Source organism: Mastacembelus armatus, chromosome 2 (genome assembly GCF_900324485.2).
Source record: "Mastacembelus armatus chromosome 2, fMasArm1.2, whole genome shotgun sequence".
NCBI lineage: Eukaryota > Metazoa > Chordata > Actinopteri > Synbranchiformes > Mastacembelidae > Mastacembelus > Mastacembelus armatus.
The window spans coordinates 2,615,982-2,641,795 of NC_046634.1; the positions used below are offsets into that span (position 1 = coordinate 2,615,982).

The 25,814-nt window shown below is 41.9% G+C and overlaps 2 protein-coding genes across 5 annotated transcripts in view; one reads left to right on the forward strand and one right to left on the reverse strand.

Annotated features, from left to right (window-relative positions):
• Positions 1–1,565: 1,565 nt before the first annotated feature.
• On the reverse strand, positions 1,566–20,446 carry LOC113127235 (gamma-aminobutyric acid receptor subunit alpha-5-like). Its single transcript, XM_026301635.1, has 10 exons — positions 20,431–20,446; positions 19,805–19,886; positions 18,998–19,122; positions 17,572–17,639; positions 16,489–16,709; positions 11,360–11,442; positions 7,369–7,512; positions 2,918–3,070; positions 2,450–2,661; positions 1,566–1,865 (listed from the first exon to the last, which is right to left on the reverse strand). The coding sequence occupies exons 1-10, from the start codon at positions 20,444–20,446 to the stop codon at positions 1,566–1,568; spliced, it is 1,404 nt and encodes a 467-aa protein (XP_026157420.1).
• Positions 4,592–25,814, forward strand: part of LOC113127233 (gamma-aminobutyric acid receptor subunit beta-3-like) — a 44,345-nt gene continuing 23,122 nt past the window's right edge. For 2 of the 4 annotated variants that reach the window (XM_026301630.1, XM_026301631.1), the window contains exons 1-3: positions 23,473–23,552; positions 23,660–23,751; positions 23,875–23,942. In XM_026301630.1, the coding sequence (XP_026157415.1) occupies positions 23,473–23,552; positions 23,660–23,751; positions 23,875–23,942 (240 nt within the window). Of the gene's footprint in view, positions 4,744–22,043; positions 22,092–23,472; positions 23,553–23,659; positions 23,752–23,874; positions 23,943–25,814 lie in introns of those variants that run through there. The other 2 variants (XM_026301629.1, XM_026301632.1) reach the window with 2 other exon arrangements.

A 25,814-nucleotide genomic window follows, 5' to 3' on the forward strand; every position in this document is an offset into this window, starting at 1 on the left:
TGATTGTTGTTCTTTTGTCTTTGTGTCCAGCAGACCTAGGGCACGTTTCACAGAGATATTTTAGGTCTTTTAAGGGTTAGGTTAGTGTTCATTTTGAATTTGCCCTGTAAAATGTCCTGGTTACTGGTTTAGAAGGGAACTAATCTCTGCACTAATGAAAAAAGATGAGCGGTTTGATGTGATTGCTTGACTAACCATGTTCTTTAGTTTCAAAAGAGAATTAATAAACCTACAACTCGAGGCAAAAAATTTTCTGTCTAAAGGCCCTAAAGACTTAGACAGCTTTGTCTCACTGATGAGCTTAGTCTTCTGTCTGAAGCCTGATTATTAGAAGCGGAGCTTGTGTTTTGCCAAAGGGCCCAGCAGCATCTTGAACCCTGATCATCACAGTCACAGTCAAACTCTATGTAACACACTCAAGCACTGGTCTGTCAACTGTGAATATTAGTTTGCCAGCTGAGTGACCCAGACTCAAAATGCAGTTTAAAGCACATATATATCCGATCTCAAGTTTGTCCTTAATGCACCATATGCAGCTGTCCGGTCACCCGGTGTAAGTGGGCCACATGCGACTTTCTAATATTCCTGTTGGTATAGTGCTCTAAATGATGTTTTCTATGACTGGAGGAGAAACACTTCATTTGAAATAGAAAATCCCCTGCAATGATAATCTTCCAAGTACATTTTTCCACCATCAAGTACCCCCTTTTTTTTTTTTTTTTTTTTTTCGTGAAATTTTTCACTATTTGGGAAACCACATATGCAGCAGTAGACTTTAAATCTTCAAGTAAAGATGTACAAAGAGACACACAAGCAACCACTGCAACAGGAGAGAAAAAAAAAAGAAACAAAACAGCAAAGGTTTTTAAAAAAGAGACACAAAATTCAATTATTAATGCACTTAATGCCTCACGACCTTCAAGAGATGATTCTTCTACACATGGAAGTAGGTACATTTTAAAATCCAATTTTAAACTCAAATACAGGATATATTGCATTTTTAATAGCATAAGCTCGATGCATTTTAAGCTTTAATGAAAAGAATAATATGCATTCAAATTTAAGCAGAATTGCTCAAAATGCTTCCTCCAGTAGCAGGGATGAAGTGTGCTCCCATACTTTAAGATAGTGATTGACATATACATGGTTGGTATTCAAGACAAAGAGTCCATGGTTTCCATGGAGAGCGTCATGCAAACTGCAACAGGATAGATGGGAAAGAAGCAAAGCACCTGCTCTCTTGTCAGCACAGTCGTAAAAGCAGTTTCTATGGGATCAAGCAGTTTTTGTTGTTTTTTTGTTGTTTTTTTTTAGGCCATGAAAAACAGGAAAGGGATTCTGTTGCAGCCTTGCATCCATTCAAAGTGCTTGAATTAGATAATTGAGTATAGTTTGTTTTTGTTCTTCAAGCGCAGATATTTGTTTGTAATTATTTTCATCTAGGACAGAGACCTTACAACAACCCCTTTCCTTTTAGTCCATCCACTCTCCAATTAGGCCCAAACTTCCTCCCCTCAACAAAAAAAAAATGAAAATAAAATAAAAGAGAGAGATATAGAGAGAGATTACGTTGAGGTGACAACTCCTTTCACCACTGGTTCTCTGTTCAGGTACGTGGCCCAGTAGACGAGGTTGAAGGTTCCAAAGAGGACGGGGAACACTATCCGTGACATCTTGTCGATCTTGCTGACGCTATTGTAGGTCTTCTTCGGGTCCACCATCTTGGTCTCAGAGGCCCGCAGCTGCACCGATGTTGTGTTGGAGATGGTGGAGATGGACACATCCTTGGTGAGGTTGGGGGTGTAGTTAACACCCGCCGAGCAAACGTTGTTGGGTTTTTTCGACAGCACCATGGGGTCTCGTTTCTGCAGCGGGACAGATTACAATGAAGTCCACTACCACTTACTGGTGTTTTTGCTCTGAGATGTGATCAGTGTGTTTCATTCAGGTGAGAATGACTAGTGATTTTTACAGAGGTAAACATTTCTGAGAAAACAGCCTGAACATGTGGCCTGGGCTGTAATTAGATTTTCACTGAATTAGTGGTATGACCCACTGGTGGTCTGGCAGTTTGATTTGTATTTATGATGATTGCAACCTGCAGTTGTCCTGGGCATTTCTGAGAATATTAACGCTAGCAACACGTGTAAGCTTTTAAGGTGCTGGAAGACGTGTGTGTGTGTGTGTGTGTGTGTGTGTGTGTGTGTGTGTGTGTGTGTGTGTGTGTGTGTGTGTGTGTGTGTGTGTGTGTGTGTGTGTGTGTGTGTGTGTGTGTGTGTGTGTGTGTGTGTGTGTATTTTTTATATATCACAATTCTGTAATTGTCAAACTGTATGGGCAGTGATGTGAAGGATCTGTGATTTGTAGTTTTTGGGCTAAAATGCCAAATTTGCAATGCCCTTTCAAATTTAAAGCTGTTTTGTGACCTGGTTGCTCTCTGGTGTTGTACCTTAGGGTGCTGTGCTTCCAGAGCCTTCTTTCCATCCCAGGCCCAGCTCCTCTTGGTGAAGTAGTTCACTGTGGCGAACTCGATGAGGGCGGAAAAGACGAACGCGTAGCAAACTGCAATGAACCAGTCCATGGCTGTAGCGTAGGCTACTTTAGGGAGCGAGTTCCGTGCACTGATGCTGAGTGTGGTCATGGTCAGCACAGTGGTCACCCCTGGGTGCAAACAAAGGTGGTGACAAGACTAAATTGAGTTTTTACAAGCTGTCTGGAAATAAGTAGCACTTTCCCCCCTCATTCTACAAAGGAGGGTGCTTTAATAACTCTTAGCTGCAAGACACTAGAGCGCTGCTGCTCAGTGGACAACAGTTATTAATCTCCCTGGTGTGAACGTGCATGACAGGAATATTACCCTTTATAAATAATAAGTTTTTAAAAAAAAATGAATGAGTAAATAAGAAGCTTCACTCACCAAAGACAGTCCTTGCAGGAACTGATTCTCTGTTTAGCCAAAATGACACCTGGGACAGGATTACAGTCATGAAACAGGGCATATATGTCTGGATGACAAAATACCCAATCTTCCTCTTCAGGTAGAAGTGAGCCATCATCACTGTATACTGTCCTGAGGGGAGGAAGAAATAAAAAGGTCATAAAGTTTGATCAGGACATTAAACAAGGCAGGAGGTAAGATGTCTCCCAGTTTAGGAGGAGGGTGAATACCGTTTGCCACATAGGAATACTTAATTACTACTGATTCAATTACTTTTTATGAGGAAAAATCAAGAATTTCCCCAATGATGCTCAGTCACCGACTAAAACGGATGCAAAAGTCTTCATAATCTTGTTCCAGTCCCGGAGCTAATGTACCTGTCCTCCTTCCTGCTATTTCAGTAATGAAATAATCAGAGGTGTTGGGACTGCAGAATGGACAAGGGCGAAGGTGGAACAGTTAAAAAATGAAAAATAGGATAGAGAGAGCATTTCATATTCAGTTGAAAGTAATGGTGAAATGAACCTGCCTTCAGATCCATTATTAAACTGAAAAATGAGCAGAAAGTGGTGTTAATTATGGCGAGGACATGACAATACGTTATTATGCAGTTACTGTCTGGGATTTGAGAATGGAGCTGTGGCAGCTGGAGGTAAATAAAGAGACAGGAAAAGTATAGTGAGAGTGAAAGAGAAAGAGAGGGGACACAGTATTAAGTTAAACAAGTGAAGATTGCATTTGGGGCTTTAAAAAAAAAATAAAAATCCCCTCACCAGCAGCAGTTTGAGACTGCAGTGAAAAATCCAGTGAGTGGGGCACATGTACAGAAGCAACTCTAGGAGCTCTCTTTCTCTGTCCCTCCCTCCCTCCCTCCCACACAAACACACACACACACACACAGTAATACATGAGGCTTTCTCCAGGCAAAATCGGATTTTTGAACCTCCCTAATCCCTGGTTACAATCTGCATCCTGCCGTCAGTGAGGGAAGGAGAGAGGGAGTGAAGGGGGAGGGTGGTGGGTGGCGGGGGTGAGGCGAGGCTTCCTGTCCTGGGATCCTCACAGAGCTCTAAGCCCAGCACACTCCACCCTGCCTCTGACACGCACACATATACACACTGAAACACACATGAAGTATGATTTCTAACTGCTCTGACCCACGGAGAGGGACACTCCCGCCACTGCTGCTAATCACTGGTGGGATGGAGGGGTGTGACTGTGTGGACCTTCTCTAATTTTTGCCATTTTTCTGTTGTTTGGCAGCAGTTTGTGGAATAATGATCAAACACTGTTGATGGGAGTAGCTGGCATGTGAAGGGAAACAGCAAAATGCACTCTGGGCTTCAACTGACAGCAGCCTGTGAGTGAGGTAAATCTGTTTATTTTGCAGACACCCCCTGCTGATGGCAAACTACTTCTATATACAACACACATCATCATCACCACCACCACCACGGCCATGCCTCGACCAGGAGTATCCCAACACCGCTGGTTCTTACTGCAAACCCATCACCTGGGCCCTCTGATGCCTTGATGACTCCAGGCCATCCACCTCACAACTACCTCGTCAACTTCTACTGCTGTTGGAAACATCCAGACAAATCCAGACACTGCCTTCTGGCCCACCCCAGGGGTCAACTTTGCTCTTGATGCATGGATCCCGACAGGACTGGGGGCAGAGGAATGAGGAGGAACATGTTCCTCCGATGGATCTTACTGCTTTTCTCCCAAGGATTTGTGCTTCGCAACGTCCACGGGGAACTTCCGTTTATGTTGGGGAACAATGCTGCCATGCTGGTCAACTGGTGAGTATGAAAAGACCAAGACGCCTAAGCTAGCACTTGTCCTCTGGAAATGAGTTGTGACATGAATTTGACATAAAAAGAATATTCTAGAGCTACAATCTCTAGATGGAACCGTTACCCATAGTCTTATCCACTTTTAGAGACAAGGGGGTTATTTTTAGGAATGATTTCACTGTCTTAGATGGAAGAAGTCATGCCCTTTAAAGAAGTCAAGTCTTTAAAGAAAAACTTGTGGACTAAGCTCCTTCTTCAAGTCCTCCAATGGGAATAGTGCCTAAGATAAGATGTGAAACTTAAAAGACATCAGAGTCAATATTTTCTGCTATAGGGCCATTTAGATGAGGATTTTCTGTTCATTAACAACCAATATCGATACAGATGTGGTTTGGAGACAGAGACAGGGTGTAATTAGTTTTCATTGAGGCCATGTACTGTAGCCAGAGCCATTTGTTACTGCTAAGATGATCATTAATTGGCAGCTGTTTAGAGTTTGAGGTTTACATGGACTTCATTATATGTTGTCTAGACCCCATTAAACATCACGCGACTGTCAAGGAGGAAACAAGAAGAGTTCTAGGTAACTCCATGTGACAGCTCACTGTCCTTATTTATCTGTATCTCTGTTGTCAGAGTCATATTTCAGCTGCATTTATTGCCCTTCATATCCATTTTTTTTTATTCTTTCTGACGACGTGCTTCTATGAGGTTCCAGTGTAGCAGTCCAGCCACGTTTACTTCCAGGGTTTCTTCCAGGGAAACCTGTGCTGAAGGAGATCTCTCCTGACTCTTTAGATTTACATATACATACATATTAATATATCAAATACAGTCACGTTGAATGTCCTTGCCAACCAAAGGCTCTGTCAGAAGCTGTGGCTTAACTGGTAATAAATAACTTCAGTTTGTGATGAACTTAGATACAAAATGCTAAATTTGCATCCAAGATGGTTATATTCCATTTAAAGCATGCTCCAGTCTAAGACTATAAGATGAAAATGCAGAGCGCTGTTTTGGCACATCTGACACCCTGAAAGTAGTTAGCAAGAGAGTCAAAGACATACACAAAGTAAATTAACCTGCCAGACTGAATGTGACCCCTGAGCTGAACTCACCACCGCCGATTTGGACGGTTTGCAGGCTGCATGAGTGATGACTTACTGCCAAAGAAAATAGTCCCCAACTAGAGGGTCAGACTTTCAGCCAGTCTTTTATCGACTGGTCTATGAACTAGCAAACTGGTCCGCATGCCAACCTATCAGCCATGTAGAGAACTACCAATCCAGCCCCCCCAACCAACGAACACTTTCAATCATTCGCTTAAACTATTGACTCAGACGGAAAAAGCAAAGCTTCATTCTTGGTAAATGAATTAAAAAAAACACAGGGGAAATCCACACTTTTAATAATGATTCTACTAGAAACTGTGGGGCAGTGCATTACAGTTCTGTTTTACATAAGAGTATTAAGCAGATGTCTTTCAACACCCCCACCCCCACTACTTCCCCCAGCACATGTGTCAGAGCGAGGCTGTCCAATCCCGACATAGCGACACACACAGATATTTCTTTTCCTATTTTCTTATTAGGGTTTATTCCATTTGAAGTCAGTCTATTTCAATTATGGTACATTTTAAAGCAACACACCTCTAGTGATGATCTGTAAAACCAGCTTTATTTCATGTTTCACCATGACTCTAGCCCTAAAAGCAACACACAGCCCAGAAATAACACATCCACCATCCACATGTCCCCACTTGTTTGTACATGTTTTGCCGTTATTATGAGGACCCCTGCACTCACAGAGATAAATGTACAAGAACACACACCAACAAACACACAGATACACTCAGAGAGTGTCAGCCAACCAGTCCTGCTCTCATCTGTGATGTCATCACCTTATGTAAAAGCTGATGGGTGGTTGCATGGTGAAGGGAGGATTAACCCCAGGTCTCAGGTCTCCCTCTAGCTCTATGTGGGCGTGTGCACGCGCATGGGCTCATGGGTGGATAAGACTTGTTTGACAGGGCTGTCCGGGCCTGTAGACAGCTGGTTGTGCGAGGGATAGGCTACTCTCCCCGTCTAGCCTGCATCCATCGACTCTGATCTCCCGATAATGTTTCCCGCAGTTACTCTCTGCCTTGCACTCCCATCACCGTTTATCTTTTCTAATCTAAAGCTTGTTACGTCGCGGTGTTTACTATTTGTGTGAAAAACGTAGAATTCGCTCATTGTGTATGAGTAATTTCACATACATGTAATATGATATTACTCATCCAAAACTATCTTTGCACTGTGCAGGTAGGTAGCAGGTTTTTAGTTTAGTCAAACATTTTTAAACAACAAATTAGGTTCATTGTTGTGAAAATGTTAGTGAGATGACTGGGAGATGGTACAATATAAGAAAATAGAATATCCTCAGCCTGCCTTTAACTAATCATGTGCTGTACTTTTGAAATATTACAAAGTATAAGATGTGGTATATGTGAGAGTATGAGAGTCAGACAGTGTTTCTGTATTTAGAATTGAACATAGCTGATTAGTTGTAGTTCTGCGTGTCTGTTATGTTCTGTTTTGTACATTCAAGAGGGTTGTCCGCAGAAGTAAACATATTGCTAAGCACACAGACCTCTGCTTGTGTGTATGTCCTCTGTGCCAGCAGTTTGCCCAATAAGGTGGTACTGGTTGAGTCTGGAGCCGTCCTCCGCCACCACCACAGACTTAGCAGCTCCCTGAGTCCAGGTGTAGACCACCTCTGACACTGGATAGGCATCTGAAGAACAGAAAGATGACTTTAAATTAGCTTGCAACATTTGTAAGCTTTTAAGTTCAAATATAGGAACATCCAAAATGTGAGGGAAAGTTCCTAAATCCTTTTTTGTTTTACCCCAGTCATCGGTCATGTTATGTGTAGCCGCCCATGTACTCGTGTGATATTTTGAGTGCTGATGCAGAGTCTTTCTAGCACTTCTTGATTAGACTGTGGGCTTTAAGCCAAAAGCAGAATTTTGCTTGCATGCCTGTATATGTGTGTGTGTGTGGGGGTGGGGGGGTGGGGGTGGGTGTATATGTGAGTGTATTCTTGTTTAAACCACACTTCTGGGTCAGAGATGAGCTTCCCTGTCAGCAGGAACCAGACCTCGTCAGATTAACCTTAATGTTGTTGCATCACATCCAAAATCGGAGCACAAAATGTGAAGCCTCTCCTGCTATTTTGTTTATTCATATCAAAGCCTGCACAAACACAGCACATACAATATATTATTCTCTCTTCTGTGAGGGCCAAGTACTAAGAAGATGACAACTGATGCTTCATATTCATGTATTTTGACTTATTTTCTAATAGAACCTTCAAGAATGAGAACAAGGAGAAAGCTGGCGCACTGCAAAGCTATTTGCTACATTAGACTTGGAAAAATATTGATGAATGTCATGAAATATGGATATGGTGAGGGGACAATGGGGGGGGGATGAATTGCTGAGAGGAAAAATAATGAGTGGAGGAATGTGTGGAACGCTTACAGTGGATGCTTATTTATTTATTTTTGATGTTCTCTAAACATTCTAATTTAACACTGAGGATACTAAGTAGCTACAATTTCTTCTGCTGTGACAGACACAAAACCCTCAAAGGGGGACATGCAGCGACATGTGTGAAGCCTAGTGTTGTTTTCTCAGCTGGCGATATCTGCTATGAAGTACACAGTTATGTACATTAAATATCTATGAACAGACAAGTCAAACCTGCATTTAGACGTTTAAGAGTTTGCAGTTTATTTGCAGACTGTCATAAACCCTCATTTAACCATCGGCTTGGACTTGTGTAACTGGGTTAGCATTGTTTATTTCTGGCCTTAGCATAACATCTTAGTGTTTCTATCCCGGGTGCTCACTAGGCGTCTGAATACTGGAGTATAATATGTGTAGTGTTTAAATTTGGGCAATGTCAGACCAAAGGCCAGCGCTTTAATTGGAGGGTAGTTAGACTGAAGTAAGGGATTACTGGTGAACTTCATTATGCAGAGGAAGAGCTAAAGACTTTGGCAGGCTGGACTGTGCACCTGTGCCAACTTTTCAACAGTTCATGCTTAACGCTTTGCTGCTCCCGCCTTGTGTGTGAGGCAAAGGAGCTACAACTCAGCCAAATTCATCACTTACTGAACAGTAACTCTGTGCACTCTGACTGAATCAGTAATACAGAGGCAGGAATCTACAGACCTAAGTAACAATACAGGTTGACTAATGTTAGGGAAACATCACTTTTACAGTTGACTGTTATTAGAAGATGGGACGTGAGCTACAGGGACAGTAGGATATAACAACAACAAGCTGAAGTATAACATTAAATAGTGTGTTAACCTGCACTAACATAAACTGCAATCATTAACGGGTTGCCAGGTATTGAAGCAGCTGAGGCTTACTCCCAAGGTCAAGAAGCACATCTTTAATTATGGTATGTTAGTTTGTAAGCTACAGTTTAAAAACCCTGAACAGGTTGTTTCAAGCCTTTGAATATATGACCGTGTCGTTCTTCTGTCGAGGACGGTCTCCAACAAATTAGAACAACTTAAGTCGTCTCTGTGAACCTTTAAGGCCCCTGAGGGCCAGAGAAGTAATTCAGACATTCATTATCTTAGAATATAAAATGGCTCCAAGAGAACGAGCAGTCATAAAAGGATCCAGTACCTGTGTTGAGCAGGATCATTGTGGATTAAAGGAAAGACTGCTTGAAAGACGACTCATTAGACTGTAGTTTATTTTCCTACTGCTGAGGGGACCGACCAGGTTTCATCTGCTTCTTTGTGTGACATGGAACACATCAGAGTATTATTCCAACTCCTCAGTGAAAACCTCAGATCTATATGGCTGCAGGCCAGCACCTAAATTAGGATGTCAGTACTGTAGGGCCAGAATAAGGGATTAGTTGCCCTTTACCTGGACCAAATTTAGAGCATGTCTCTATACTTTCATTACATGATAAATCACTAATGTCTCACCAATGGGTGGATACAAGAAGCTGTGAGAGACAGGTGCATGGGTGTTCACGTTAAAGCTGAAGTGACCTTTATATACGTGATCTAGGACTATCCTCATTCTGCGCGTCGTATCAGCTTAATCAGCTGAGAAACTGTTGATTAAAAATGTCAGCAAATTTTCAGCTTTATGAAGTTAAATGTCCACTGTTCCATTTAAAGTCAAAACCTGTGCATCCCATTACAGAGCTGGTCCGCTAAAGAAAGAGGTTAATGAAGTTACAGCTGGCTAAGTGACCTAACCAGACCCAGCCTTTATCTATAGGCAAAAATATGCATTATATATGTATTGGTTTTATTGCATACTGTAGAGGACACTACATCGATGTTCATGGTAAAATGCTCAGGCTTCACACCTTTTCAGTTTTTAGTTTTTGTTGTTTTTTTGGGGGGGGGGTGTTAATTTTGCCTATTTGTCCTGTCTTGTTTTATCACAGTGTGGACTGAAGTTGTTCTAAATTGTTGTAGACTGTCCTCAACAGAAGAATGATGACGGTAGTAAACACTGGATACTGGATACAATTTTTGTGCCAGGCACTGCAGCTTTTGTTTATTTTAAGAAAATTGAATGTCTTTTTTTTTTTTTTTCTATGCAGGTGTAATTATATTAACTTGCTGTAGTTATGAGAGTGGAGGTCCAGAACATTTGCTGCACAGTGAGTGTTAAGCCCCTGAGGACTAAGGCTTAAAATCAGGATGTGGTGAGGTCAGATGAAAAGGTCCTAGTTAGTCTCAGAGCATCCAGAAGAAATGATGGAAGGAAAAGATCTTCTACACTCTAGGACACTTCAACTTGTAAAGACACAGTGTTGCCATTATTCTTATTATACACTTACACCTCTTACCTGCTGGGCGTTGCACCGATGCAATTAAAAGTTTGCCATGGGAAGGACCAACAGCAACTTACAGTGTAATTGGATTACAGTCAAATGTGCGTCTCTTACATAGGGCGTGTGAGTTGACTGGGGATAAGAGCCTCATCCTTTTAGCCCAAGAGGCTCTCACTGTGTGGCATTTCGCCAGATCGGTCTTAAAATAACCCCAGGGCCACTCAAGTTTCTATACATGTCCTTGTTGGCAGAACACACAGACAGGCCATACTGTTAAAGAGGGCATTGGGGAAAACCCTTCTGATCATTGGCCTAATTCATTTTTGGAGAACATGCACTAAGCATCTCTCCTTTTGTCTCCACCAAACCATTCACTGCTCAGTTCAACAGGGCCTTACTTGGTCTGGTATGACCAGTAGCTTATGATGGATGATGTAAAGGAATGTTGGCAAACCTATAATAACTTAAGATAAGTAAATATTGGGTCAATAACACATATTGCTGTCAGTTTAGCTGCAGTGACCATAGTTCAGGAAAGGTTAGATCATCTTGCTTTAAAAGTGAAGATAACAATCATGAAATTAAATGTAAAGGAAATAAACTCAGCAATCCATTAACGTTAAAGCATTAATTACCATTGCATTGTTCTATAGATTTATAGAAAACTGTTATATTTCTCACTGCATCAGAGTAAAAATTGTAAAAAAAAAAAAAAAAAATACAAAATAAATATAAAAATAGACATGATTTTACTCACAGCTGCCAAACTTAAGAGGGCAGGCGTGTGCGTCCATGGGGAAGTCCTCCAGCTGCATCGGGCATTCTGCTGATATGGTCAATCTAAGACAAAGCGCACAGTACAGTCCCTATTAACCATCTAACACGGCTGTAATAACAGTTTTAAATAATAATAGTGGTGGAAATATCTGGAAACATACATACTTGTGTGCTTTTTAATCAGGAAATCTGGATGTTTGACCACTGATCTAGGAAGCTTTAGTAAGTGATTCATTAATCAATAAACACTAATGATTACACTGATTATTTCTTATAAACATTTATAAATGGTGCATCATGAGAAAGTGGTACCTTGATGTCATAGTGAGAAAATTAACACTGCAGTTTAGTGTATAACATTGGCAGATGCACAACGTCCCTCTCTCAGCATCACTAGTATTGAAGTGACAACACTACCACCTGGTGGTCACAGAGTTTGTGTGTTTATGGTATGAATGGGCTTTGGTTCGATCTCTCGTGCACTTGTCAATCCATTCAGGTATGAATATTAAACATAACCTTAAACTTCTATCGCATAATGAACAATGTTTGAATTGTCAAGGACTTAAGGTGGAATCTGTCTCCTGTAGTGCTTCTATTTAGATAAATCACACTCAACAACAATAGCAACAATTTCCTGTTCTAAAAGAACCACAAAATTAAGTTGATCGGGAATAGAAACAACAAAACACACATCCTAATTTCACATTTTTGCTCTTGATTGATTGCTCTAGAATGAATCAAATAGTATTTTTGCTCAAGATGATAAAGAGTAATCCAGTGACATAATTTTTTCACTGGATTCATTAAAGTGAGTGGACTGGATGAAGGAATATTAGGTGTTTTGGGAAACAGTGCAAAAAGACCCATGATAAAAGATTGTCTAACGCAGATGCTTTCTGCTCTAATTATTCAGGCACACAATCAGCATTCAGCATTAGTAAATAGAATTATGTGTTGTTATAATTTTATACCATAATCTTAATGACAGCTGTGTCCTGAGATGTGTCAAAAAATCCTGCTGAGATGTGTTTTTTTTTTTTTAAGCTTCAAAAACCTACCTCAGTATGGATCTACTGCAGGAGGTTTCACAATTGTATCATTAAGGTGAGTGAAGCATAACAAAGTGGGATAAGAGGACACCTCCTTACAGACTCGCTGTTTTGGGGCTCAGCTTGATTTCCACATCAGTGCAGGATTATTCAATTGCATTACTGTGCTGAAAACAGATGAAGGATTTTGCATGTAGGAGAGGAAAGAGTGTCTGTGAGATAAATAAGTAACAGGGCTATTGGCTGCTATACCAGGTTCTAATTATTCATGGGGCCTTACCCCATTAGGAAAGATGCCTGTAAATATACTTGCTCATTTTTACTGTATTCTGATTTAGGACGGAAGCCTAGACCCACATTATTCCCTTCATAGTTAAAAATCGTGGGGTTAAATAAGTTTAGAATAATGTCCATGATTTAGTTTCTCCAGTCTGAGTGGAAATTGTTACATTACAGGGCTAAAACCTCAGAAACAGACCAGCGTCCAGTCCATCACACCGACGGGAAACGTAAAGTTTCCAATGACCTTGGTGAAAAGTTGAAAGAAAACAGACAGGGCTTAGTTTTAAAGCCGGGAGCTTTATGTTGTATTAAGACTGAGTCTCGATGATGCACAATCTGTCTTTTTCCTCTAACAAGCACATTTTTTTAAAACCTATATTACATACAGTCTATTTCATGGGATTTAGGGCTATATAATATATCCAAGGTGTGAAAAGACAGAAGAATCAGCTTAGTGTTGAATGCCAAAACATAAAGTTAGATGTAAAAAAAAAAAAAAAAGTCTTTTCAGGGTTTTTGTAGTTTCAGCAAATTGATTTTAAGATTTTTCATACTATGTCAAATATAATGTAATATCCCTTTTCAGTCAGCCCAGTTCAAGAAACAAACAATAAGCCCTATACTTATCAAACGTTTGCCAGTCTTTCCCCGCTATCTAGATCTTTATTTACTACTATGAAGTGACTCTTTCCTGTCACAAACCAACCACAATGAGACTCAAAGGGACCACAAAAAGATGCAAAACCACAACAGAGATCCAAAACTACCCCGGAGAGACACATCCTGACTAAAAGGAGACATAAAATGACTGCAAAGACTCACTAAATGACCTCACACAGACATTAAATGGCTAGAAAGGAATGTAAAACCACCCACAGAAACACAAGACACCATGAAAGAGCCACAAAATGGAAAAAATATTTAAGACCTTCGTTATGTAAATAAAATGTAGCACTTTTTAGTACCTTCCATTGCCTTTTTGAAGTCACTGACCTGCCGATACGTTTAAATGATATTAGTATGCTCCAGTGTCTGGCTAAAAGACCACACTAGGATTGGGAATGGCAACTCAGCTGTGTCTAATGACAATGGTGCATAATCTCCTCACTTCATGGTAATGTAGCTAATAAAGCTGTATATGCAACCTATGGAGCCTATCCACTGTCTGGCTGTAATGGGCTCCCATCAAGCCTGGGTGTGTTGAGACTGCATAGTGCTGTGGAAAGTGGCATTTTATAAATTATCCATGGAGACAAATACGTTGAAATTTTTCTGTTAAACCAATAAGGGAAATCCAAATTTGTTTTCCTAAACCAAAACGGGAAATTGGTTGTTTTTCGGTTTTGCCGTTGTCAGTGATGGAAAAACAGGTGAACTAAGGCTGATATTAGTGAATGAGTAATAGTTTGGTTCGGTTGGCCACCAGATGTCACTGTTCTTAGACTGAAGCCTTGAATCTGTGAATCTTTTTCGATACAATTAGAAGGAAAGAGCTTCATGAGCCTTCACCTGCCCATCACTAGTGAACATACAAAGGCATCTGTATAATTCCTGCATGTCACTAAAATCAATGGACAAGCACATGAAGGATTTCAGGATTTATTTTAAGGAGGACACAGTGAGCAGCAGACTTCTTCTTTTGTCGTAATAAAAGTTAAACTGTTCAGTTTTTGCTTCTTGTTAATTTGTTCGGCATGAACTCAGTTGAAAGTTGACCCACCATCTGGTTGTTTTAAAATAAATAAATCCTGATTTCCAAGAACTACGGTGTGGGTCGAGGGTCATAATGTTGTAAGAACGGTATAGTTCCTATGAGAACACCATGGTACATAGTCTGTGTACACTGTGTGTGTTAGCATCGAGCAGCAGTACACAAGGGCCACTGTTCTGCTTGTTTTCCAACTATTTTTGCTCTACTCACTGCTGATTACCTGGATCAGGTGTGTTCAATCACCAAGAAGCTGGAAGATACTATCTCAGATGAGGATGGGGTGAAGGAAGACAAAAATGAATTGGTATTAGCTTCTGATTGGCTGAACACACCTGATCATAGTTTGCTGAATCTCCCCTAATATATGTCACCTAATCAATCACTTGCGTCATTGTACAGGCCAAAATAAATCTTGATTGCGGATAACCAGCTCAAAAGCATACTTGACATTATTTTAATTACCTTGATATTTCACATAGTTAATTTCATTGCAGTTTATAACCCTAAATTGGACCTGATGACTAAAAAAACAAACCATGCTGTACAGCTGTAACACATGGCTAAATCCATTGGCTTTTAATATGATCTATTTGTGCTCTGTGTTCTGTTCATGATTATATATTGACAGTGTGGTTCACAGAGCACAGCCAATCCAAAATCCCAAGCAAGTCTATTTGGATTTCTGTCTTTGGAGTTTTATCACAGTTTTTTTTTTTATGAGAGATTTTAGCAGGGAGTGAGACCTCCCCAGGGTCTAATTAACTCCAAACATAGGCAGTGCCACATATCTTTGTTTGTGAATAGACATCTCTTTGTGTTAGAAGAAAAGAGAGAACCATTTGATTGATCGATTTAGCAATCACTGGAGTGTGTGGGATGCCAAACAATTAAGAAGTAAAGGTAATGTGAACAAAGCCTAAGACTTAATAGCATCACAGGCCTATATAGATAAACAGCTAAATACAAATCGCAGATTATCACTCATGCACATATTAGTCATATTTCTGTGATAATAAATGGTAGATTATAAAGAATAGTGAATTAAATAGTCCAGTCTGTGTGAGAGAAACAGAAAGTCTCTCCTGTTGCTTTAGCTATAACCTGCAAGTACCCAGATGGCCTTTGTGTGTGTGTGTGTGTGTGTGTGTGTGCGTGCGTGCGTGCGCGCGTGCGTGTGCGAGGCATTGTGTTTATGCAGGAAGTAACATCAGTGCTGCCTGTGGTGAAGCTCTGCTGTTAATGACAAGCACAGTAGTGTAACAATCAGACGATTAAAAGCGACCTCCCGCTGCGGCGTGGAATCTGATGCTATTTTTAGATCATGAACACACACATATCCATGTCAGGTAGAAATACATCTATTGGTTTCCATGTTTGTAGTTATTGTGCGTGCAAATTTGTATATGTTAATATGTGAGGATGGTTGCTTTTGGATAACCCGCCCTCCCCCTGGTGGGGGGGGGGGACTGGTATCGGATATAAATTTTTAAGCAGAAAAAGTTCAGTATTTTTTTTTTTAATACTAGTGGTTTAGTTACACCATCTGGAGTTCATCATTGACCTATTTCTGCAACGTTACTGCCAAAAACTATAGTTCACAATAAGGCTGCTTTCATAATAGATGATCTCCTCTCTGCAGTGTTTCATCGAACCCCGCCACTTTAAAGACACATCTCACTCCAGTTATTTGGTTTCAGGATTTCTCAATTAGAATGAATAAATATTAGAATAAAGGAATGCACTTTAAAGAAAAACTTGCAATGTTTGGTTTTTTTGTTTTTTTAAACGTATTATTGACTTTTCTAGGACAAATTTAATACCTCTGATTGGCCACTGGGTGTCACTGTTCCCCTGCAGTCTCAGTACCATTTTGCAGGTTGCTTTTTATTTTCAAAGGAGATATTTGGATTATGCATTATTTTGACCTTGTTGGCTATTTCTTAATTTTACATACTAGCTGCAAGGCACATAAATGAGGGGTGTCCTCAGCTCAGTTAAGAATCATGAGACTCAGAGCACTAAACACAAATTTCCATGATGAACAACCTCCGTGTTACGACCTACCTCATAGTGTAGAGCAAAGTGCCGTCATCCTTCAGCCTCAGCAGCTTGTTGGGTGTGGTCATATTATGAGCAATAGACTTCTTGCCATTTAGGAAGAAAGTGTCAGGGGTCCAGATGTTACTGGCCAGCAGGTTGTTTAAGGGCAGCATCTCCATGGGCCCTTTGAAACACAGTCGCTCGTCCTTCCAGCTCTGGCGAAAAAAGACATCTATGGTGTATTCCTAGGACACACAGCAGGAGAAAGATTTTAGTTTTAAAATATCAACAACAGTTCCGGACTTTTACAGCCGTTTAGACACATAAGATCAGTGTTTTCCACGTGGAGCTTTAACAGACAAGTTAATTTACAGTAACTCCTTCACAGTCAATTGGCATTCGGTTCAAAGTGGTCAAACAATTTGCTTACTATTACAGCAGCTCCTGCTTTATGTCTTCATAACTCCAGATTTTATATGGTGGTCAAACACTGCAGTGTAGAAATCTGTCAGAGTCGCTCGTGCGTGAAATATCAACTTGAAAATACGAATGAACAAGAAACACACAAAACTCGATCTCGGAGAATAACGAAGCTGTTAGCAGACCATGAGGTTTTATGGACCTCAGAACCGTTCAGGGCTTTTTGCCATATTTCATTAATCAATCATGTTTCTCTGTCAATACCTTTTCGACTTAATTAAAGGAGTGGCGGGTTAGATCACTGAGGTGTTAAGTGTGCCAGGGATATAACAGTGTGGAGGAGGAGATTTAATGCAGTTTCCTACTCAGGTGGAACCTTATAGTTCATAAGAGAAGAGATTAATAAAGAGATTAATCATTTGGAACAGACTGGAATAGGCCAACCACACTGCATTAAAGCGGAAAAGTTAAAAGACGTTCACATTTATTTAATGCACAAGTTGCCAAAAACAGCCACAGACACATCTTGGGCAGGAGCACAAAGAGTAAATATACAATATGTTGGGCACTAAATATACTGACAGTAGTCGAGGGTGGCCTTTGGGGACTGTTTCCTGTTTCCTGTTTGTTCAGCTGAGCTAGTCTCTCTCTCTCTGTAGCACCGGTGTTTGCTGTAGATGAACTCACCATCTCTGTGTCAGACACCGGGCCGAAGCTGGTGACAAAGATATTTGTTTTGATCTCTGTGACGTTCTCTGTTGAGAGAGAACAGTTGAGAGTGTCTTAGGTGTGGGGAAAGACAAACAAAGGCTATGAAAAGCAGCATAAGTCTGTGCCTTCACCTGGGATGTTCTTAACGCAGCTACACCAAATTTAAAGCAGTATAAAAGTTTTTGTTTTTACTATCTAGTAGATTTAGTTTCTGTCAATGTTCATCTCTGGCTCCAGAGGCTGTTAAATCTTGACAAGTATACTAATTTAAATAAAAAAGCTTTTCTTAAGACGATCACAATGATCACATTTAAGCATAGTGTGACAATTTTAAACAATAAAACCAATGTTGAGCATTTTAAACTCCACTTTCCAATTGCAGCTACAGAATATAAACCCCTGCTCTCTCTGTGCTATTCTGCACATTTACGTGATTTCTCTCACAATGCTTTGCTTCTGAAGATGATGTGTAAAAGGTAGCACCTTATTTCTGTCATTCGCACCAGCAAAGCCAACAAAATCTCCTCTATGCATATAAATTTGGTCTGGGAGATCTGGGATTGGCTGTGCTGTGGAGAGCAGCTTGTTGAATGCCGAACGAAGGCCTGAATGTTTTTTCTGGTATGTATTTATAGGCTCTCTTTTCAAGGGTAGCAACCGTTACCAGGATGTGAGAGAGGGGCTTTTGCCATGACACATCAGGCATTCGGCATGAAAAAGCCTGGTTTCTTCCAATTATGGGACAAGTACTCCATGTGCATGAGAAACAAAGTGAAACAAGGACCAGTGTCATGAGAATGAAATAAAGAGCAAATTGGAAATCAGTGGACTAAATGCCACGCCATTAGGGAGCGAGGTAGGGAAGGAGTCGGGGATGGCAGAAGTATAAAATTAAAAGCTTTCATTTCAAGAGCCCCTAAGGAAAAAGAGTCTCCACCTTTGAATGGCGGTTTGTCGGCTCTCAAGGTTAACTCCTGTTGCCAGGGTGAGGAGTGTGAATAAAACACTGCAGCACACTGAATTCAAGCTGGGTTGACGATGGCTTCATTGATTTACTTTCCCTCTACCATGGCAGCACACTAGAAAGGAGCGCATGCACTCATGATCCTGAAAAGGGGAGCGCATTGTCTGACGACGTGTGTGTGTGTGTGTGGGTGGGTGTGTGTGTGCGTGGGTGTGTGCGCGCGCATTCACCTTAGCTCACGAGGGAACTAACTGCACTTTTGTGAAATCGCAACAGGGAACGAGGCCTTTCATCACAGAGGTCAGGTTAGGGGGTTAGGTTAGCGTGAAGAGAGGCTCAGTTATGGAGTTATATGAAAATGTACGATGGCTGCCTACTTTTCAAATCAGAAGGCTCTAAAATGTCATGTCTGCACTCATAAATTTGTCTCCAACCAACCTCCGAGTCCTGGCCGGAGCCTGTTGTCATAACCGTCGAGTAGCCCGTCCAGGATCCTGGTGAAAACCGTGCTGTTGTCGTTGGCCGCCGTCTCCTTCTGAGCCTCTGAGGAGGACAGGCAGAGACTAGGAGAGGAGAGGATGAAAAGGAAACGAGAAGAAACAACATCCTGGCGTTAGTTTAACTGCAGGACGTCTAAACAGGACATGGTTATTGTGATGAATGAGCTCGCCGCATTAAGGACGAGCTTGTTGTGATTAATTATTGAACATAAGTGCTACTTACAACTACCAGTAGAGTTAATTAAGGCTTTGACATGTGATCCAAATATAAACAAATGAGCTCCCCTTCTAAATATGGCATTATGTCTTATAGATGAGCAGTTTTCTTTGTAGAGCACAGAGCACACTGTGTTCACTCGCAAGAATTAGCCCAGGAAGAGACGTGCACAAAGGTTACAAGCTGGATTTGAGCATGTGATCTGAAAGCCATCGATCTAGTCAGATGAGTCGACTATTCCTGACAGCATTGCCAAAGATTGTTTCTGCTTGGCTTGAGTGTGGGGCAGCCACTTAAGTAGTGGTGTAGCAGAGTGCGGCTCCGGTATGGGATCAATCACGGAAAGGAGGGCAGCTCTGGCAGAAATCCTCAGCTCAAAAAGAGCTTCATTTGCTAAATTACAGCTGAAACTGAAAATGAAAGTGGAATATTTTCTTTAAACCTCAGCAACTTTAGGACAATCAGCTTTATAATAAGACTTCTAATCCATCCATCCACTGTTTCACATGTGTTAAGCTCTTATCTTACCTATTGTGGCATCCACACAGCAGCAGGAGGTAAAGGAGGAGCTTTGCCATGCCTGAAATTCTGTTCACTTTGTTGCTTAAAGCTGTCACATACAGAAAAACACAAAAGAAGAAGAAAATTGCATCACAAAAAGCCATAGCAACCACGAGTAAAGACTAATCTTCTCCCATCCTAATAAGGGACCCCAACTCACACAAAGAAACTCTATCCAGCTGCTTCCAGAGGCAGACCATTACAGGAATCACTAAATCAGGCAACGGGACGATCTCTGCTCAGTGAGGCTGCAGTCTGCAACTCTGCTCACATCATCTACCTCACAATCCTCTTCGCGGACACTACTAAGCCTCCGGCATCATGAAGAGAAGACGTGTAAATGGGGAAATTGCTGCAGTATGAGCCCCGTTGTCTAAAGCTCCCGCTGCAATTGAATCGAGCGCATCACAATTCATATAAACCCCCCCCCGCCCCCCCACCCTATCCCCCAATCCCCATCCCCATCCCCACTCATCCACCATCACCCTTTTTCCACTCTGTCCACCACCAAAACATGAATCTCATTCCTGGTCCTTATTGCCATGCACACTGCCTAACGATAGAAAGGGGAGAGAGGGGAAAAAAGGGGGTACCTGAATGCAGATCCATCACCACCGGGGTTTATTGTTTGTGGGTAAATAAAGCAGAACAGCGACTGGAGGATGGGGGGGTCTCCGTCGATCACAGGTTCAGTCGCCTAATCCCTCTGCTTGTCGGTTTTCTCCCCTTCTTCTTATTCTCTTTCTCCACCTCCCTCTCTCTCTTTCCCTCTCCCTCCCTCTCTCTCTCTCTCTCTGTCTCTCTCTCTCAGGCGCTGTTGTAGTAGTCTGTCTGCTCTTCTCCTCCTATAGGCTACGCCGCCTTCCTTACTCAGCGCCTGCTGCTGCTGCACCGCGTCTCCTGCGTCGCCTCCAGAGGTGTTGCAGCAGCAGCAGCATCACACTGGCTGATCGTCGCTCCTTAACCCCAGGCTCGGTGGACACTGCATTCACTTTTTCTATTTGTTTATTTGTTTCTTTATTTATTTTTGCGCGTCGCTTTACCGAAAGAATAAAGTGCTACAAGAGAAGACTAATCATTTTATAGACAGGCAGGGAGGAGACGCACCGGCTGTGCACCCGAGTGCTTTCAGGGTCAGGGAGCCTCAGTGTCTCCCCACCACCACTTGTATATTTGAGTCTGTTTCAAACTGGATGTTTTATTTCAAGTTTTTCGTACGAGACAATTTAAATGTGCGTTTTAGCGATTTATCCGTAAATTTCCAGCCAATTACCCGCGACCCAGCGAGGCTGATATTGTGTTTTGACATTTGTTGCTTGATTTCATTTATGAATAACTTTTCTTTCTTTCATCAGTTTATCGATGACCTTACATGACCCTCATTCATGTAACACATTCCTCTTTAGTCGCGTTTTCATGTTTATACTATGGTTGCCAGTTCAGCCATTAATATTTGACATTTAACCCCCGCGCGCAGCAACACAGTATGAGACAAAGTAGACCTAGAAGCCCCACACAGTTTATAGTGAGTGGAGTAAATGAAAACCTTTCTAGAGGCTAAATCAGCATTTGTCATCTTCTTTTATGCAAACTGTCCAAAAGTGCCCAACAGAAGTCTGAGAACATCTCATCCTGACGGTAGCCATAAGAGGGTAGCCGAGTTCCATGTTTGTAGACTGTAATTAGCGTCTCACCCCTCCGTCCACTTTCTTTAATCCGCCTGGAGATGCGGGAGGTGCACAGGATCCGCAGACGGGAAACATAACGCGGTGTAACACCAGTGTCCCAGTGTCTCAGCGCCACACCTGGTGCGTGCGCGTGCGTGCGTGCGTGCGTGTGAGAGAGAACATACAGAGGAGTGTGTGAGTGCAGATGCAAAGGTGGGAGAAGAGGAAATTGAGTGTTTGAGTATTTGCCCCTTAGGCATCCCACTGTTTTACTGCAGGGCTGTAAAACCGGGTGTCAATTAATACACAAACAAACCAGGGAGGGTCAAACCCGCAAACACACACATTTAGGACTGATGCACTTCTCATTCAAGTCCACAGCCGTGAAGACATGACGCTTAAAGTCTCATATGATCTGAATGTGTGACGGTGTTTGTTTATTAGGGGTGCTGATAGAGTAAATAATGTCCCGCCCTTCAATGTTTCCATTGGCCGAAGGCTCATTAATTATTAATGATGTCATCGCCCTGTTCTTGCAGGAATGCTGTTGACGGAAACAAGAAGTTGATCGCCATCTATGACACAAGGTAGGATATGTCACGTGATCTACTGCCCAGGTCCACCTAATGCGTGTAGCACGCGCCCACGTGCAAGACACAGCATTTCAACCTAAATAGTGTTTGGTAGAGGCCTGTAACGGGCCAATCAATCACAAGCATTGACTAATGCCCCCCCCCCCCCCCCCCCCACGCTATACTGGTTTCACCTCCCGCCATTTTTATACAAAACACAGAGGAAGAGGGATTACAGCACTGTAAAAAATGTCAATTTTGAACAAGACAGCCTGGTGTAATGCTGAGGCTGAACATGTTTGTTATGGATAAAACTATTTTGCCTCTTTCAGGACATTTCTACCATGAAGAAAACTATAAGACAAAGTGTAGAAGATCAGATATTTTTCAAATCAACTGTGACTGTTTAAAATTATACAAACACCATCTGGAAATAACACACACACAGAATTGAAATAAATGTAAAAAATAAAGGGGGCACTCACTAATTTGACATGTCACAGGGAGTGCTGCAATGTCCTTACTGGCCCTAAAGGTAGCATTTAAAGTCTAAGAAAATAACCCTGATAATGTCATCAGAAATAAACCCGGTGATGTCATCAGAGGTCTCTGTAATTGGACCCCAAACCATTTCCTGTCTGAAATGTTTAACAGAAAGCCAAAGGTGAAAAGATTACTCTCAGATTGCAGCATGGGAATTGTAGGAACTGGTGTTTTGTTTATTTTTTTTTGGAACTTGCTGCATCATTTAAGGACTAAAGGTAGAGTTAGTATCTCAAACATCATTTGACTCCCACAGTTCATTGCTAAAATTGCTTTACTGACCCCTTCACCTTCTCACGTCCTGCTAATTTCCAGCTCGGAAGATAGACAGAGGATTTAAGGGCAGTTTAATTAAAAACACAAATGATCATTTAAAAACAGTTGGAGATTGACACTTTATGTGCTGGAATATTGAATCGGTTATGTAAAGAAAAGGACTAAAAAAAAAAAAAAAAAGAAAAGGCTGAGATATTTTTTTTACAGTGTGTTGGTGCTGGGCTTCGCCTCTCATTTCAACAAGCTGAGCGCCTTCACCGCCACCAGCAGCAGCATCCCCGCACACCCTCCTCATCAATATGCGCTTCAGCTCCTGAATGTAAGATCCTCTTGCACAGTCAGAGACGGCAAAGAGAAGCGGAGCCGCTATTGATGGGCAGGAAGGCGATGTCAGCCCATATTTCATATCTGACCGCATCCACAACACGCCGCTGACTTTTCCCACCCCCTTCGGTCCACTTTCTCCTGTGAGAAATCAATGGATTTCCTCTGATTTGCGAAACGTCCGGGCACCGTCTGTTGATCGCTGTGCTGTTGCTGTGGCAGTAAACACCGTAAAGAAACACAGGACAGGGTGATGTTTGCGCTGCATAGGGTTCGCCAATTTCGCGTCTTTTCCGCGCTGGTTGTCGGTTCGATTGTGTGTTGCGCCAAAAGGTGAGCGGGTTTTTTTTGTGTGTGTGTGTCATTTTTAGGGAGTCAAGGTTATTGGCCGGGCTTGTTGACAAGGTGATGTTTTCTTCTTGTTCTTGCTGTCATTTCAGCGTCAATGAACCGGGCAACATGTCTTTCGTCAAGGAGACGGTGGACAAACTCCTGAAGGGGTACGATATCCGACTGAGGCCGGACTTTGGAGGTATGTGCTGTATTTGATTCCTCCTTCTGGCAGGTAGATTTATTTTTGGCGCCGTTGCCAGTGGAGTGGTCAGGTGTAGAGGTGTAGGCCTATATACATAATCTGCTCTTTAACCTCTTCCAGGGGCCCCTGTTGCAGTCGGGATGAGCATAGACGTGGCGAGTATTGACATGGTGTCAGAAGTCAACATGGTGAGTGAGTCTACATCACATAAACGACCACACAGTGTGTGTTCCTGCCTCAGTGCTGATAGAGAAATATATACTGGCACTCACACAGTGTGATTTCCTATTGGAGTAGGAAGTGTCCAGTTTTTTTTAGGTTTTTTTTTTTTTTTTTTTTTTTTTGATTTGAAGCCCTTCTGTGATGCTGCAATGGATGGGCTGGGCTTCCTGTAAGCAGTGACACATGATTTATCTGCCACCCTGCACAGTGGAGCCAGACATACACAGGTGTATGATAAACAGAATACAGGCTCCTGCTGCTGTTTCCAACAATGCTAATCCTCAGACATCCAGCATCGACTCACTTAGAGAATAGATTCAAGCTGCTCCAATGGTTGAACAATCAATATAGTCCACGCACAATGCGTGTGCATTACACAGCCGAAGGAAAACGTGCACCGGTGATGTCGGACTCGCCGTTGAAATCTTTTGGTTCTTTGAAAAGGACAGACAGGAGAAACTTTAGCTCTCACTCTGCTCGGCTTGTTAACCTCTGGAGCCACAGTTAACAGAGTTTCAGGAGTGTCCTCCCAGGAGGCCGTCTGAGCAGACAGCTATCACAGAACTATGATTGGATTTTCTAATTTGCGAGCTGGATGCTGTTTGCCCCACGTTGACACAAGTACCCACATGCAGGAACATAACCTCAAGGCTATTGTATCCTAAAATATCAGCCGACAATGACCCAAATTGCACCGGAAACAAGCGTCTCGCCCCATTGGCTATATTTTCAGTTAATTTGCAGGAACAGGAAGACTCCAGCACCTGACTGAATGCTGGACTTTGCGAATAATCGGTTTGGATCCAGGCTATGAAACCCACAAGTCGCAGCCACCGCTTCCAGTTCAACACCTCTATTCTGACACTCTTCACGGGCCATTGCCTGTCTTCCTAGATGATGGCTGCTGAAGCCATGTGCTTTTACAACAAGGCAGTCACCAAAGCGATGCAGTCAAATTAGGTCAGTCAGGGATAATTTACACCTCATCCATTGTATGAGTGTCATTGCAGGATGAAAATATTATTTCAGATGTGTAATGTTTGATCCTTACTGATCTTCTAAAGGTGGAAAAGGCTGTTTTGTCATTGTACCATATTATAAAATGATCAGTGTGTATCTGGTAGAGGTCGTATGGGCGACTTAGTGATTGATAATGGAAATAATCATTAATTGCAGGAATATTTTGGACTTTTTAACCACATCTTACTAACCTTTCCCATGTGTTGTGAGTATCTAAACAATATGTTTATCACAATTTAGTTGCTCCAGATACAGTTTTGTAGAAAAACCAATTCAGTACATTGTCGGTGGTGCGGGGACATTTCAGGTGCCATTACAAGTCTCTCAAAATGCTTGTCCATTAGTAAAAAAGCAAAGCAGAAGCACATATATGTTTCGAATAATACGACACCTGTTGTCCCAGTTGATGATCCATGCTAAAAGCTTTGTTTGCAAATTGTTTAGTTGCTCACATTAACCAGCAGGAAAACAAAGCTATTCTGCACAGAGCAGATAGAGGCGGCCGATCAACCGGGGAATCAGACAGCTGTGATCACACCTAAACCGATAATTAATTAGGTCTATTTCTCATCTCCACCAATGCACCGAGGGACTGCACATGTGCATCTGTGCATGTGCGCTTGTTCGTTGGACAATGCCTGGCTGTCATCCAGTGTCGAGGCCAAAGCAAGACCAGTCAAGCTGTTTTGTTATTTTTGCTCCAGCATTTGACATTTGGTGGATGCTTTTCCTCCAATGCTGGGGACCGTCTGCACTTTCATCAAGGGGGTTGATCCAAAGGGAAATGGATAATGAGTGCTTTTTGTCCTGACAGTGAC